The following is a 13,374-nucleotide window of genomic DNA, read 5'->3' on the forward strand; positions in this document are numbered from 1 at the left end:
GGTTTAAATTAGTATCAGTTGCTATTGATTACATGGGTTTGGTCCTTGTTTGCATATCCTTTAGTGTTTGCTTTTTGTCTCCATCTCTTAGGTGTAATGCAGCAGCCAATGATGCAGCAGTATAAGATGTCTCAAAATCAGGTCCATGGGAGTCCAGCATCAAACTATCAGCAAACCACTGTCCCTCAAAGCCCCTCCGGGTAAAGCCGTGCCACCTTACTGTCAGATAATACAATAGCAGCTGGATCTGTACTTGTACTTAGACTACTTCTTCCTCTTTCACAGATGCTTTACATCCCCACAGTCCGGATCAGGTTCTCGGTTCGTACCCCAGCAGAACAGTCCTATACCTAGTCCATACACTCCTCAGAGTCCTGCAGACTACATGCAGTACAATCCACCTAGTTATTCTCAGCACCAGCAGAGTCAACAAGGTGAGTACAAAGTCTAGTCAAGAGAGGAATGCCATTAGCTTGTCACACATCTGTAAGGAATGACGGCAGACTGCGGTCTTTGGATATTTACGTTTTTAAAGTGTTCAGTTGTGTAGTGAGTACAGTACATGGTTTAGAATGCAGAACACTAGCTTCGTGCTAACCATGATCTAAGACCTTTGAATTATTCCCTACTTTTTAATAATCTCACAACACTCACACAGTGATTCAGGTACACTGAGCTGGTTGGAAGGAAACTGCTACAAGTCAATGAGCTGACATTATCTTACTGTAGCACGGCAAAACTACAGCTCTCTGTTAAAAGGTGATAAAAAGTATAACTAGCAGATGTGAGGCATTTCCCATTACAAGAAAATTAACAACATATTTCTTTTTGTTCTCTGTTTTAGTTGCTGGTAGTGTGAGAAATATCCATGACAACAAAGTCTCGGGACAACTATCGAGTAATTCATCCAATCACGAAGGGAGATTAGGCACAGATGAGGACTACATGAACGTGGCTCACAGACTGGAAAATGAGGTAATGCAGAGAATCGAAATATCTTGACCTGGACCTCAGCAGACACAATGCAATACAATACAATAACTTTATTAATCCCTGAAGGGAAATTCAATGGCTGCACAGTGCTTTCGCCTTGCAGCAAGAAGATCCCCGGTCCCCTGCCTGGGATCTTTCTGCATGGAGTTTGCATGTTCTCCTTGTGCATGCGTGGGTTTTCTCCGAGCACTCCAGCTTCCTCCCACAGTCCAAAAATATGCTGAGGTTAATTGGTTATTCTAAATTGCCCGTAGGTGTGAATGTGAGTGTGATTGTCTGTCTGTATATGTAGCCCTGAGACAGACTGGCGACCTGTCCAGGGTGTCCCCTGCCTTCGCCTGAGTCAGCTGGGATAGACTCCAGCACCCCCCCGCGACCCTAGTGAGAATAAAGCGGTGTATAGAGGATGGATGGATGGGAAATTCAATTGTCTGGGTTCTCATCTGTTTACTTCAGAATTAAATAGTCTAATTGCTGATGGTAAGAAAGATCAGCAATTAGACTAATAAGAAGTATAATACTTAGTATTATATTTATATTATTATTATAAGTACTAATAATAAGACACTGACTGTACATCAAAAAGTAAAAGATAAATGCCTCATGTTCCAACAGGAGAACGACTCCTCTACGAAGGCTGCTGCATTTTCAGTTAAATCACCGCAATCTGCGTGTTCCCCTGCTGCAAGTGAAGAGACGAGAAAAAGTATGCTGCCTTAGCAACAAGTTAATCCTTCTCCATTTTGTGGAATCAAAAATAATATAGAGTTTATGCTTTGCCAAGATTTTATCCACTGGTAGTCAATTTTCCTCTAACATTTTTTTTGCTTCAGCAGGGTCCAGACCTCCTCTCATCATGCACTCTCCTCCACCTGATGTGCAGCGAGGCGCAGCGCCTGACCTCCTCCTCACATCGGCCGACCGCAAAAAGAGGCTGAAGGAGAGGAGTAAAGAAGAAAATGAGCAGATGGACAAAAATGCCTTGTATGACATAGTGAGCTCTCCATCGAAAGACTCTTCCAGGCTGACTTTAAAACTGTCGCGAGTGAAGATTCCAGACATGGATCAGCCTGAAGAACTTCCCCTTAGGGCACATATGGAGTCAGACCACGAAAAGGTTATAGTGAATAATAACAATCAGTTCTCAAGGACTTCCCAGGACATTTCACACAAGTTGGGGGCAGAAGAGCAGGCAAACTGTCAACAGGCTGTGGTGCGTCCAAACACCAAGGAGACTGGAGTCGTCAGTGCAGTTGTTTTCGACGATGCCGAGATAGACGCAATAGCAGAAATTGAAAGAATTGAACGCGAGTCAGCCAGTGAGAGAGAACGATGGTCGAAAGAAGTCCAGGATAAAGGTGAATTTCTGTGTGTCTATGCTTGCCCTCTGCTTTCTTGCATTTTTGCATGCCGTGAGGTTGTTTGTGCTTGTAAAGAGGCTAAGCTGCAGTATTCTTTATTTCAGACAAACCACTGAAGAAACGGAAGCAAGACTCGTATCCTCAGGAACCCGGAGCAGAAGCAAGCGAGGGGCCGACTGTGCATGGAGGCGGCGGTATCAGCAAGCTGACACCCAAGAAGACGAATGCTGCAAGTAATGGTGCCAGTCGGCCTGCTCTGATGGTCAGTATTGATCTGCAACAGGCTGGCAGAGTAATCGGACAGCCTGTGGTGGTCTTGGAATCGCCGCAGATGTGTGAGGATCACCTTCGTCGCCTGAAGTCAAACACTGATGGAAAGGTCAATAAAGTTGTAGATAGCAGACCTGGGATCATCAAACAGCACACTGACACTCCTCAGAAATCTGGCTCAGATGGGCAGCTAGAAACTCATAAGCAGAAACAGGAAAGCCGGCGTGAATCAAAACACAGACATGACAACAAAAGTGACGGAGGAAAGGGAGACTCAGACGACAGACGGCCAGACACACCACGGCAGAAACATGACAAACATTCGGACTCACGCCACAAAGAGGAAAAGAACCACAACAGCCACCGATCCCATGTCAGCAGACCTGAAACTCCAAAAAACATGAGCAAGGCGGAGCGCAACTCCAGACATGGAGAAGAGAAAGGCAGGGATAAAGAAAGGGAGAAGGACAGAGACAGACAAAAGGACAAAGAGCGAGACAGGGAGAAAGAACGAGACAGGGAGAAAGAGCGAGACAAGGACAAAGAACGGGACAGGGATAAAGACAAACACAAAGACTTAGATAGAGAAAAAGACAGAGACAGAGAAAAGAATAGAGACAAAGAAAGAGACAAAGACAGAGAAAGAGACAAAGACAGAGAAAGAGACAAAGACAGAGAAAGAGACAGAGAAAGAGACAAAGACAGAGAAAGAGACAAAGACAGAGAAAGAGACAGAGACAGAGACAAAGACAGAGAAAGAGACAGAGACAAAGACAGAGAAAGAGACAAAGACAGAGAAAGAGACAAAGACAGAGAAAGAGACAAAGACAGAGAAAGAGACAGAGAAAGAGACAAAGACAGAGAAAGAGACAAAGACAGAGAAAGAGACAGAGACAAAGACAGAGAAAGAGACAGAGACAAAGACAGAGAAAGAGACAAAGACAGAGAAAGAGACAAAGACAGAGAAAAAGACAGAGACAAAGAAAGAGACAGGGACAAGAAACACAAGACGTCAAAAGAAAACTGCGCCAAAACCTCACCTGACCATCAAACGAAACCTGACATCTCTAGACCGAAGCAAGATGGAAGCAGAAAATCAGCAGATCTCAATGGTCGACAGAGGACAGGCAGTTCCGGCGTTCAAACTCCCCAAAATAAGGAGCAAAGGGCAAGCGGGGATGGCAACGTTAGCTGCCAAACTGGAAACAAACGGCAGCCTTCGGAGACAAAACCTAGCGAGTTCCCCTCTTACCTGCTGGGTGGCAAGTCAGGAAGTCTGAAGAACTTTGTGATTCCTAAATTGAAACGAGATGGAAAAGAACCCCAACTCGGAAGTAAAATGGTCGAGGGCTGGAGCGAACCGCGAGTAAGGCTGGAGAGAGTGTCGTTGGTAGAGAACCTAAACAAAGGCGCTAAACCTGTCGTTGTGGTTAAGAAACTCAGTGTTGATGAGGTCAGAAGGATGATTAAAGAAAGCAAGAATGCACACAGCTCCAAATCCAGGAACTGGTCCTCATTGGATAGATCAGGAAGAGGTAGGATTCTTCTTATTGGTTTAAGTTTTTGAAAGCGGTAATACTGCATGCTGCTTTTTTGTGCTTTTGACTCTCCTTGTTCAGTACTGACCTACATATAGTGCTGGATGTATGCATGTAATCTCTTTTGTCTTTTTAAAAAATGTATTTTAAACTGTACAGGATGGATATGTACAATTTTATTTATAACTGTAGTCTCTCTAATGATTGTTATCAGTGTCATTAATCCAGAACAATAGCACAGGAATAATGACTTGATTCTTCTTTTGAAGTGTAGTTTAGTCTTTGCTCAAAGATCCCTCACCTCTTATTCTTACAGAGTCTTCTTTTTGTGAGAGGACAAACAAGCGAAGGCACAGTTTGATTAGTAAGAAATCCAAATATGCTGAGCTGGATTCCTCAGAAGATGACAACAGTGATAGCAACTCTGAGAGTGAGTATTAAGCCTTATGAATTTACACTGTTTCTACATTTACAGTGATCTGTCAAAAGTGCTACACTGTCTCCACTTTTGACAGAAATGTCGTTTAACCAAGAAGCAAAAAATATTATCAGTCAAAAATTTTAAAATGCCTCATTTTTTTCCTGTTTTTTTATTGAATTTCGAGTAGTTCAAGCCCAATAAATAGCTTAAAATGGTACAAAGGTAAGTTATGAACTGCCATAGGTTAAAAAAAAAAACGATAAGGTTACCCAAAACTGAAAAATGATGTACATTTCAGAATTGTTCAAAAATACCTTTTTCGGGGAGTAAGAAAGGGGTTAGCTACTTACAGCTGTTCTGCAGCAGTGGAGGTTGATCAAGCTTTGAAAGTTGGTGCTACCAAATCCCACAGGTGTTCCAACTTTTCCTGATTACCTACAACCCCCTCTGTCTGCATAAAAGTGGTGTTGGAACACACCGTAGCACCATACCCTCGAGCACATTATTTGAACAGTATTTTAATGCAGAAAGTAGTGTGTTCCTGTAGAAATGGCGAGGAAAAGAGACAATAGAAGAGACACAGACCATCAGAACACTTAAAAATGTAGGTCTTTCCTTCAGAGAAATTGTGAAGAACCCTGATCCAAAATGGCTACCACAGCATTCTGCAGCAGCATGCAGTACCCTCTGCTAGTTGGTCAGGGGTTCATCATACAGCAAGATAATGACCCAAAACTTAAGTCCAAGCTATGCTAGAACTACCTTAGAAATTTCTTTTTCAACTTCATTTGTTTATTTTTTGTTCTAAGCTTTCATTTCAGAGTACAATGAGACTTTAATATGCATAATTTCCAATTAAAAAGTCGAAAAAATTGTGTTGTTCTAAAACCTTTGAATGGTAGTGTACATATTATGTATGTATTATTAAAGCAATAATTTGTGATTAAAATTAATTACCCACTGCTCTGTCATCGTTTCAGCTGCAAGGAAAAGGTACAAGAAAGAGCACGACAAGACATGGAAGTACGAGGAGAAGAGAGGTTCTGGAGACCACAGACGAAATGGTGGACGGGGGTCTGGTAGTCGTCATCACCAATACGGAGAAGAAGATTCAGATGAAGACTCTCCCCCACCGAGTTTGAGTGACGGTGTGACTTGTTTGCATAGCTCAGGGGTTGACCGATGTGGTATTTTTAGGGCTGATATCGAGGCCGATATTTAAAACTGATATACTGGGCTTTGCAAAAGTTCTGTTACACTCGGTTTCATGATCTTTAGAGACGTTTACATGTCGGAGTGAAAAATTCCATTCAATAAACTGAAAGTTCTACCTTATAGGCAGGTGTCCTTAATACAATTTTTTTCTCTGGTGAAGTTGTATCAAGATGGAAGTCAAAAGAGTTGAGATATCTGCTCTCCTTTGTGCTGAACATCAGCCGGATGATCGTCCACAGAGTCGCGGAGAGGCTAAAGAATGGTGAAGATCTTTCAGGTCTTCACCATTCTTGATAGATCACTGAAAGATCTTCACCATTCTTGAGCCTCTCCGCGACTCTGTGGACGGTCATCCGGCTGATGTTCAGCTGCTTGGCTCTGTCAGACTTGTTGTGGCCAGCATGAAGGAGAGCAGATATCTCAACTCTTTTGACTTCCATCTTGATACAACTTCACCGGAGAAAAAAATTGTATTAAGGACACCTGCCTATAAGGTAGAACTTTCAGTTTATTTTCAGCTGAAATGAAAATTGAAAATCTTTGGAGTCAAAGTTAGGAATATCACAAATTTCAACACAAAACTTTGTTGAAAGACTTGTGATTATTTGTGTTTCACGTATATTTATGTATTTATTATTGACTGTTAATTGCTGCTGTCAATGATTTGGTCAATGTTGTGATGGTCTTTTGTTTTTCGTTCAGTTGCCAAAAGAATGAAGAAAAAGGAGAAACAGAAAAACAGGAAAGCGTACGAATCCAAGCTGACACCGGAGGGTATTGATTTGCCACTTGGAATTCCACTCTATTGCTATTGGACTTCATTATAACATGAAAAACCTACATATTTGTATTATTCATTTTTTTTCTATTTCTTTGACAGAAATGATGGATTCTTCCGCATTTAAGAGATTTGCATCCAGTGTAGACAGCATTCTTGAGACCCTGGAGGACGTGGACCTCACTGCTGCAGGTAGACATAAAGTGCTGCACATATACCAAACGCAATGAAATTTGTTGAATTGAAAAACATTATAATTCTGTCCGTCATACAGATGATGATGAGATACCTCAAGAGATCCTACTCGGAAAGCAGCAGTTGAGTGAACTCGGCAGCAATTCTGCCAAGCTTAAAGCTATGGGCATCTTTAACAAGGTAAAAAGAGCATATTTTTGTGTTGTCATATATTTTCAGTCGGTATGACAGCTGCTTTTAGCTGTTGTTAAGGCCATCAATTCATAGCGGCAGTGTGGTAATGTATCCTTTTTTTGGTCTGCAGTTTTCATCCAGTAAACTGGTGAAGATTTTGAATATCCTGGAGAAGAACATTCAGGACAGCGTCAAACTTTCCACAATGATGAATCATGTAAGTTGTCAGCCTGATATTACTCCTGGTACGTGAATCCTTCCTTCCTTCCTTCCTTCCTTCCTTCCTTCCTTCCTTCCTTCCTTCCTTCCTTCCTTCCTTCCTTCCTTCCTTCCGTCCTTCCTTCCTTCCTTCCGTCAGCAACATTACTCAAAAACGGACAATCGGATTAGGATAAAATTTTCAGGGAAGGTCAGAAATGACAGAAGGACCAAGCGATTAGATTTTGGCAGTAATGTGACTTACAGTCTGGATCCATGGTTTTGTTAAGGATTTCCCAATGAGATAGAGGCGTGGCGTCACAGTGACTATGACAAGTGAACCTTACCTCAGCTGCCTGCTGAGAATCACACGATTGTGATCCTACTACAGATCCACCGCTGCGGTCTTATGAGAAATGATACAAGGAGCAATTTATTAAATTGTGGGGGTGTTTCCGAGTCCCATCTATTCCCACCACCTGCTACATATTTAGATCAGACAATTCGGTATCTGTACATAATGCACACATGCATAACACACCTGTGTTCAGTGCAAGGTCATAGAATGAACAGGCTTGGTGCAGTACTGCGCTCTCTGAGTGCTTTTCTTGTTAATTAAGTTGAAAAGGTAAAAGACAATTTCTTGAAATATTGTTTTTATTCTAATTTCTAGGATAATGATTCCATGGATGAGGAGCGGTTGTGGCGTGACCTCATCATGGAGCGGGTGACAAAGTCTGCTGATGCCTGTTTGACTGCGCTCAATATAATGACGTCTCCACACATGCCTAAAGCAGTTTACATCGAGGATGTGATTGAGAGGGTGCTGCAGTACACCAAATTCCATCTGCAAAACTCCTTGTACCCTCAGTATGACCCTGTCTACAGAATGGGTCCCCATGGAGGTCAGCCGCAGTTTGATTCTGTCTTTTTAAGATGTTTCACAAATATTGCAACAATCTTGGCTTATTTGCTGAAGTTGATGCACCTTTTACTTTTTGAAATAAGTAACAGTTGTCATATTTCCTGATGTGCGCGATCGTAGTTGAATTGAAAATTTCTGCCAAACATCTGACAAGTTCAAACACATTGCTTCTGCAGTTTAAAGTGGTTTTGTATACACTCTTATCTTCCTCACCCAGGTGGCATGCATACTTCAAAGTCCAAGAGAGCAAAGTGTTCCACCCACAAACAGAAGGTGGTAGTCATGCTCTACAACAAAGTATGCGATATTATCAGCAACATCTCAGAGCTCCTTGAGATCCAGCTGCTCACTGACACCACAATTCTTCAGGTGCGATGCAGTGTTTGGGCTGATATCATTCAAATTCATGACCTCGTGTCACTGTTGAGCTGTCGTCAAGTCTGACTGCTCTTGTGTTCACTTTGTAGGTGTCCACTCTTGGCATTACACCATTTTTCGTGGAGAATGTCAGTGAACTGCAATTGTGTGCCATCACACTGGTGACAGCAGTAAGTCGGCCATTGGATGCTATTTGAGTGTTGCTTTAATTGCTTTTGAAATTGATTCAGAGTGGTTTTTTTGATGTTCTACTCCTACACGATGTCTCTACTTGTGTATTTTGATTTAATGCTTTGCACTTTTCCTTTCCTTAGGTGTTCTCTCGTTACGAGAAGCACAGGCAGCTCATTCTTGAAGAGATTTTCACCTCTCTGGCTAGACTGCCTACTAGTAAACGCAGCCTCAGGAACTTTAGGTAACCACTGCTTGTGTAAATATTTTCTCAGTGAAATGATAAAAAACAGGAATTGATTATTGAAGCCCCCTGTGCTTCTCAGTAAATCTAAGAATACTAATGCTTCAAACTCCCTCAGGCTAAACAGCAGTGATTCGGATGGAGAGCCCCTGTATATCCAGATGGTCACAGCTCTGGTTCTTCAGCTCATCCAGTGTGTGGTTCACCTTCCCTCTGACAGAGATACGGAGGAAGAACATAATAAGAAGGTAACCACCAAAGACTTAAATTGTATTTCCCAGAAAATAATGTTTGATTCAGAAGTTGTTTTCATATTAGGTGCTATTTTCTAGGTGGATAAAGATGTCCTTATTACAAACTCTTATGAAACTGCCATGAGGACGGCTCAGAACTTCCTCTCAGTGTTTCTCAAAAAGTAAGTCATTATTTCTGCACTCACCAAACAACAAGACACAGCACTTCTTGTTAACGTCATATTCTGTAGCTCTTTTGCCTTTTTCTGTAAACTGTGACTCTGAGCATCCTTTAACAGTATATCTGCTCCTGCTCTGGAATAGGCTGTAATGTTACCTTGTTCAGTGTTCAAAAATGCATCTTATTAAAAGACTGTTGTATGTTTCAGGTGTGGCAGTAAACAGGGAGAGGAGGACTACAGGCCTCTGTTTGAGAACTTTGTTCATGACCTGCTGTCTACAGTCAACAAGCCTGAGTGGCCTGCAGCTGAACTGCTGCTCAGTTTACTGGGTCGGCTGCTGGTGAGCAGCATCATTCACCCCAAAGGCATCATCACAAAAAAGCACTGATGTTTGTTTTCATTCTGACTTTTGTTTTCCGTGTCTTGCATCCCAGGTGCACCAGTTCAGTAACAAGCAGACAGAAATGGCGCTCAGAGTGGCGTCGCTGGACTACCTTGGCACTGTTGCTTCTCGCCTGCGTAAAGATGCTGTCACCAGCAAGATGGACCAAAAGGCTATTGACCGCATCCTAAGAGAGGTAGACTGGATAATTACAGAATCAATTTAACAGACGTACACTAACAGAGGTGTTGAAGTGCTTTTGAGATGCTTGTGGTCTGTTTGTCTCCTTCCAGATCCAAGGCAGTGATGAAACACAACAACTCCAGAAAGCTTTGTTAGACTTCTTAGATGAGAACATTGAGACAGATCCAGCTTTAGTGGTGAGTGTTCAGTTTTCATAAGCTAGAATTATGGACACATTTATAATTCCTGATAAACTCCACTTATTCGTACTACTTCAACCATTTAAATGGTTTGCTATGGGGATACTTTTGGCAGAAACTGTCTCTATACAGGATTCCTTGCTTTGAAAATGGTTTTATCTGTTTTTTTTATGTCTTATAATGTTAAAAAATTGTTTCAACAAATATGTATACATTTGTTTTCTCCAGTTTGCCAGGAAGTTTTACATCGCCCAGTGGTACAGGGACACTACAAGCGAGGCAGAAAAAGCAATGAAGTCCCAAAATGAGATCGATGAGGACGTGAAAGGTCGACATCATTCCAACGATGTTGATTCAACTGGGGAGATTATGCAGAAGGCCGAGGCAAGAAAGAAATTCCTCCGCAAGGCTATCAAGGCTTCACCATCTCATTTCAGTTCTCTGAGGTAAATCCTGCTTCACTCTGGATCGCTGTACTACTTTGCTGTGCTGTTTGATTTGTTCTCCCATCCTCATATCAAACCGCCCTCTTTTCTTCCAGGATGAACTCTGACACAGTGGACTATGAGGACTCCTGTCTGATTGTCAGATATCTGGCCTCTATGAGGCCATTTGCACAGAGCTTTGATATTTATTTGTCACAGGTAAAAGGATTAATTAAACATAAGCATGAGTGAGGTCTCACACTGAGCCAGCTGTAACTAATTTACTCTTTGTGTTTTTAATGTAGATTCTGAGAGTGCTGGGTGAGAGCGCCATTGCAGTCAGAACTAAAGCCATGAAGTGTCTGTCTGAGGTGGTGGCTGTGGATCCAAGTATTCTGGCAAGGGTAAGAACTTCTTTATTTGCTCCTGGATACACCCTGTCTGCACAGAAGGTGTTTCTGCTGTGTTTTTTCAGGTGTTAGTCTCATGTGTCTTGGATAGGACAGTTACTCCTATTTTAGTCAGTCCACCTGTCTACACAGGCAGTGTAAGGTGTGCATTTCAATGAACCTATGTACCCATAAACACAGCTTGAAGCATATATTTTCAAGCTTCAGGTCAATTGTCCTTCATTTTAGGCATTGAACAGTATTGTGTACTGGGCTCTGAGCGCATCCAAGATGCGGGTTAGTGCATAAATGCCTGTTGTGTAATAGACAGTGAGCACTGGAGCTGCTAATGCTGCTTTGCTAACATGCTGGTTCCGCTACAGCTACGTCAGGCTTTAGGCCGCTACATTGACACCTGAAAGACTGTGGGTTTTTTGTTTATTTTGTTATTTTTGTTTATTTTTTGTGCTTGACTAATCTCCCATATTTGTTTCTCAGTTGGATATGCAGCGTGGGGTTCATGGTCGCCTCATGGACAACTCCACCAGTGTACGAGAGGCCGCTGTGGAGCTTCTCGGTCGTTTCGTGCTGAGTCGACCCGAGCTCATTGAGCAGTACTATGACATGCTAATTGAAAGGATATTGGTAAATTCTTAAGCTTTCCTCGTTACCTTCTGAATGCATGAGTGTGAAGGTTTGCATCATACACTCAAGTAATATTTTGAGCTGGTTTGGTCACAATGTGTGCTGCACTATGGACCTGGTTAAAAGCCTGTCATGGGTCAGACTGAAGTGTAACTTTGTCCTTGACTTTGGCAACCTGTGACTAAAAAGTTCATTTCAAGTGCAAAAGTTCAGCTCAGGTTAAATCATCTTTTTCCCACACTGCCACCTAAAGACCAAATGAAAAAGTGCAGCAGTTTGGCAGTTGATAATGTATTTCAAAATGCCATGACAGTGCAGCTATGTATTTGAGAAACATATTTCCTTTATCACTTTACCTTGCCCTTTTTGTTTGTCCTTCATCAGTGTGTTTATTTTGCATTTTCATATTTCCACTGGATATTTTACAATTTAGATCAATTTAGTACAAACAAAATCACTTTATATTCATGTCCTAATGAGTATCCCTTTGTCTTTACACAGGACACGGGCATCAGTGTGAGAAAAAGGGTCATCAAGATCTTGAGAGACATTTGTCTGGAGCAGCCAGACTTCCACAAGATCACTGAGATGTGCGTCAAGATGATCCGGAGGGTCAACGATGAAGAAGGGATCAAGGTTTGTGTTATTTTTATGTGAATGCCTTTTACAAGTGGCTGTTTTGTCATTTTTGATATATGTTTTTAAGACCTCCACATCTTTTCCATGCAGAAACTGGTGAATGAGACATTCCAGAAACTCTGGTTCTCCCCGACGCCGAGCCATGACAAAAATGCCATGACCAGAAAGATCCTGAATATCACAGACGTGGTGTGTACTTCAAAGACTTGAGACGAGAAATCCTGTGCCATTGATCAAAAAGGCCACATTTTGTTTTATGACATAATCTTACTTGTTTCTATTTAATCCCAGGTGTTGGCGTGTAAAGACTCAGGCTATGACTGGTTTGAGCAGCTTCTTCAGAATGTAAGTTGTTCAACTTGTTTTTGATGTTTGGACAGCTGTTTGTGCACTTCTTTTGTCTAGAATTTCATTTAACTGGGCTTCACAGTGGAGTAGTGGTTAGCACTTTCGCTTTGCAGCAATGAGATGCCTGGTTCAAATCCCGGGGTGGGCCTGGGATCTTTCTGCATGCGTGGGTTTTCTCCGGGTACTCCGGCTTCCTCCCACAGTCCAAAAATATGCTGAGGTTAATTGGTTACTCTAAATTGTCCGTAGGTGTGAATGTGAGTGTGATTGTTTGACTGTATATGTATACGCCCAAGTCAGCTGAGATAGGCTCCAGCACCCCCTGCGACCCTAGTGAGGATGAAGCGGTGTATAGAGAATGGATGGGTGGATGGATGGGTGGACCAGTGGTTAGTACTATTGTTGCCTGTTCGCATCCTGGTCTAGGCCTGGGATCTTGCTGCATGGAGTTTGCATGCGTGGGTTTTCTCCGGGTTCTCTGGCTTCCTCCCACAGTCCAAAAACACACTGAGGTTAATTGATGATTCTAGATTGTCAGTAGGTGTGAATGAGAGTGTTCTTGTGTGTCTGTATGTAGCCCTTTTATAGACTGGTGACCTGTCCAGGGTGTCCCCTACCTTCACCCTAAGTCAGCTGGGATAGACTCCAGCCACCCTCATGAGGATTAAATGGTGTATAGATAATGAATGGATGGATTGATCTCATTAAACTCCCATATGATTCTGATTTTTTTTTTAGCTGTTGAAGTCAGAAGAAAATGCTTCATACAAGCCTACCAAGAAGGCCTGTGTTCAGCTGGTGGACAATCTCGTGGAACATATACTAAAGTATGAAGAGTCTCTTGCAGGTAAAGAAGCTTATCTGTATTTTTACTTACAGAAGTTTTG

At 42.2% G+C, this 13,374-nt stretch overlaps 1 protein-coding gene across 3 annotated transcripts in view; it reads left to right on the top strand.

Annotated features, from left to right (window-relative positions):
• Positions 1-13,374, top strand: part of LOC110966106 (nipped-B-like protein B) — a 28,504-nt gene that overhangs the window by 6,176 nt on the left and 8,954 nt on the right. For 2 of the 3 annotated variants that reach the window (XM_022215357.2, XM_022215365.2), the window contains exons 5-33: positions 92-200; positions 286-434; positions 845-975; positions 1,609-1,699; positions 1,827-2,351; positions 2,459-4,159; positions 4,479-4,592; positions 5,564-5,731; positions 6,501-6,572; positions 6,679-6,768; positions 6,851-6,951; positions 7,076-7,162; positions 7,817-8,048; positions 8,286-8,437; positions 8,536-8,616; positions 8,761-8,861; positions 8,980-9,109; positions 9,194-9,276; positions 9,484-9,616; positions 9,711-9,854; positions 9,952-10,038; positions 10,270-10,487; positions 10,583-10,685; positions 10,772-10,870; positions 11,354-11,500; positions 12,002-12,136; positions 12,230-12,328; positions 12,431-12,484; positions 13,226-13,334. In XM_022215357.2, the coding sequence (XP_022071049.2) occupies positions 92-200; positions 286-434; positions 845-975; positions 1,609-1,699; positions 1,827-2,351; positions 2,459-4,159; positions 4,479-4,592; positions 5,564-5,731; positions 6,501-6,572; positions 6,679-6,768; positions 6,851-6,951; positions 7,076-7,162; positions 7,817-8,048; positions 8,286-8,437; positions 8,536-8,616; positions 8,761-8,861; positions 8,980-9,109; positions 9,194-9,276; positions 9,484-9,616; positions 9,711-9,854; positions 9,952-10,038; positions 10,270-10,487; positions 10,583-10,685; positions 10,772-10,870; positions 11,354-11,500; positions 12,002-12,136; positions 12,230-12,328; positions 12,431-12,484; positions 13,226-13,334 (5,445 nt within the window). The remainder of the gene's footprint in view (positions 1-91; positions 201-285; positions 435-844; positions 976-1,608; positions 1,700-1,826; positions 2,352-2,458; positions 4,160-4,478; positions 4,593-5,563; positions 5,732-6,500; positions 6,573-6,678; positions 6,769-6,850; positions 6,952-7,075; positions 7,163-7,816; positions 8,049-8,285; positions 8,438-8,535; positions 8,617-8,760; positions 8,862-8,979; positions 9,110-9,193; positions 9,277-9,483; positions 9,617-9,710; positions 9,855-9,951; positions 10,039-10,269; positions 10,488-10,582; positions 10,686-10,771; positions 10,871-11,353; positions 11,501-12,001; positions 12,137-12,229; positions 12,329-12,430; positions 12,485-13,225; positions 13,335-13,374) is intronic. The other variant, XM_022215374.2, reaches the window with a different exon arrangement.

This window comes from Acanthochromis polyacanthus, chromosome 18 (genome assembly GCF_021347895.1).
Source record: "Acanthochromis polyacanthus isolate Apoly-LR-REF ecotype Palm Island chromosome 18, KAUST_Apoly_ChrSc, whole genome shotgun sequence".
NCBI classification, from domain to species: domain Eukaryota; kingdom Metazoa; phylum Chordata; class Actinopteri; family Pomacentridae; genus Acanthochromis; species Acanthochromis polyacanthus.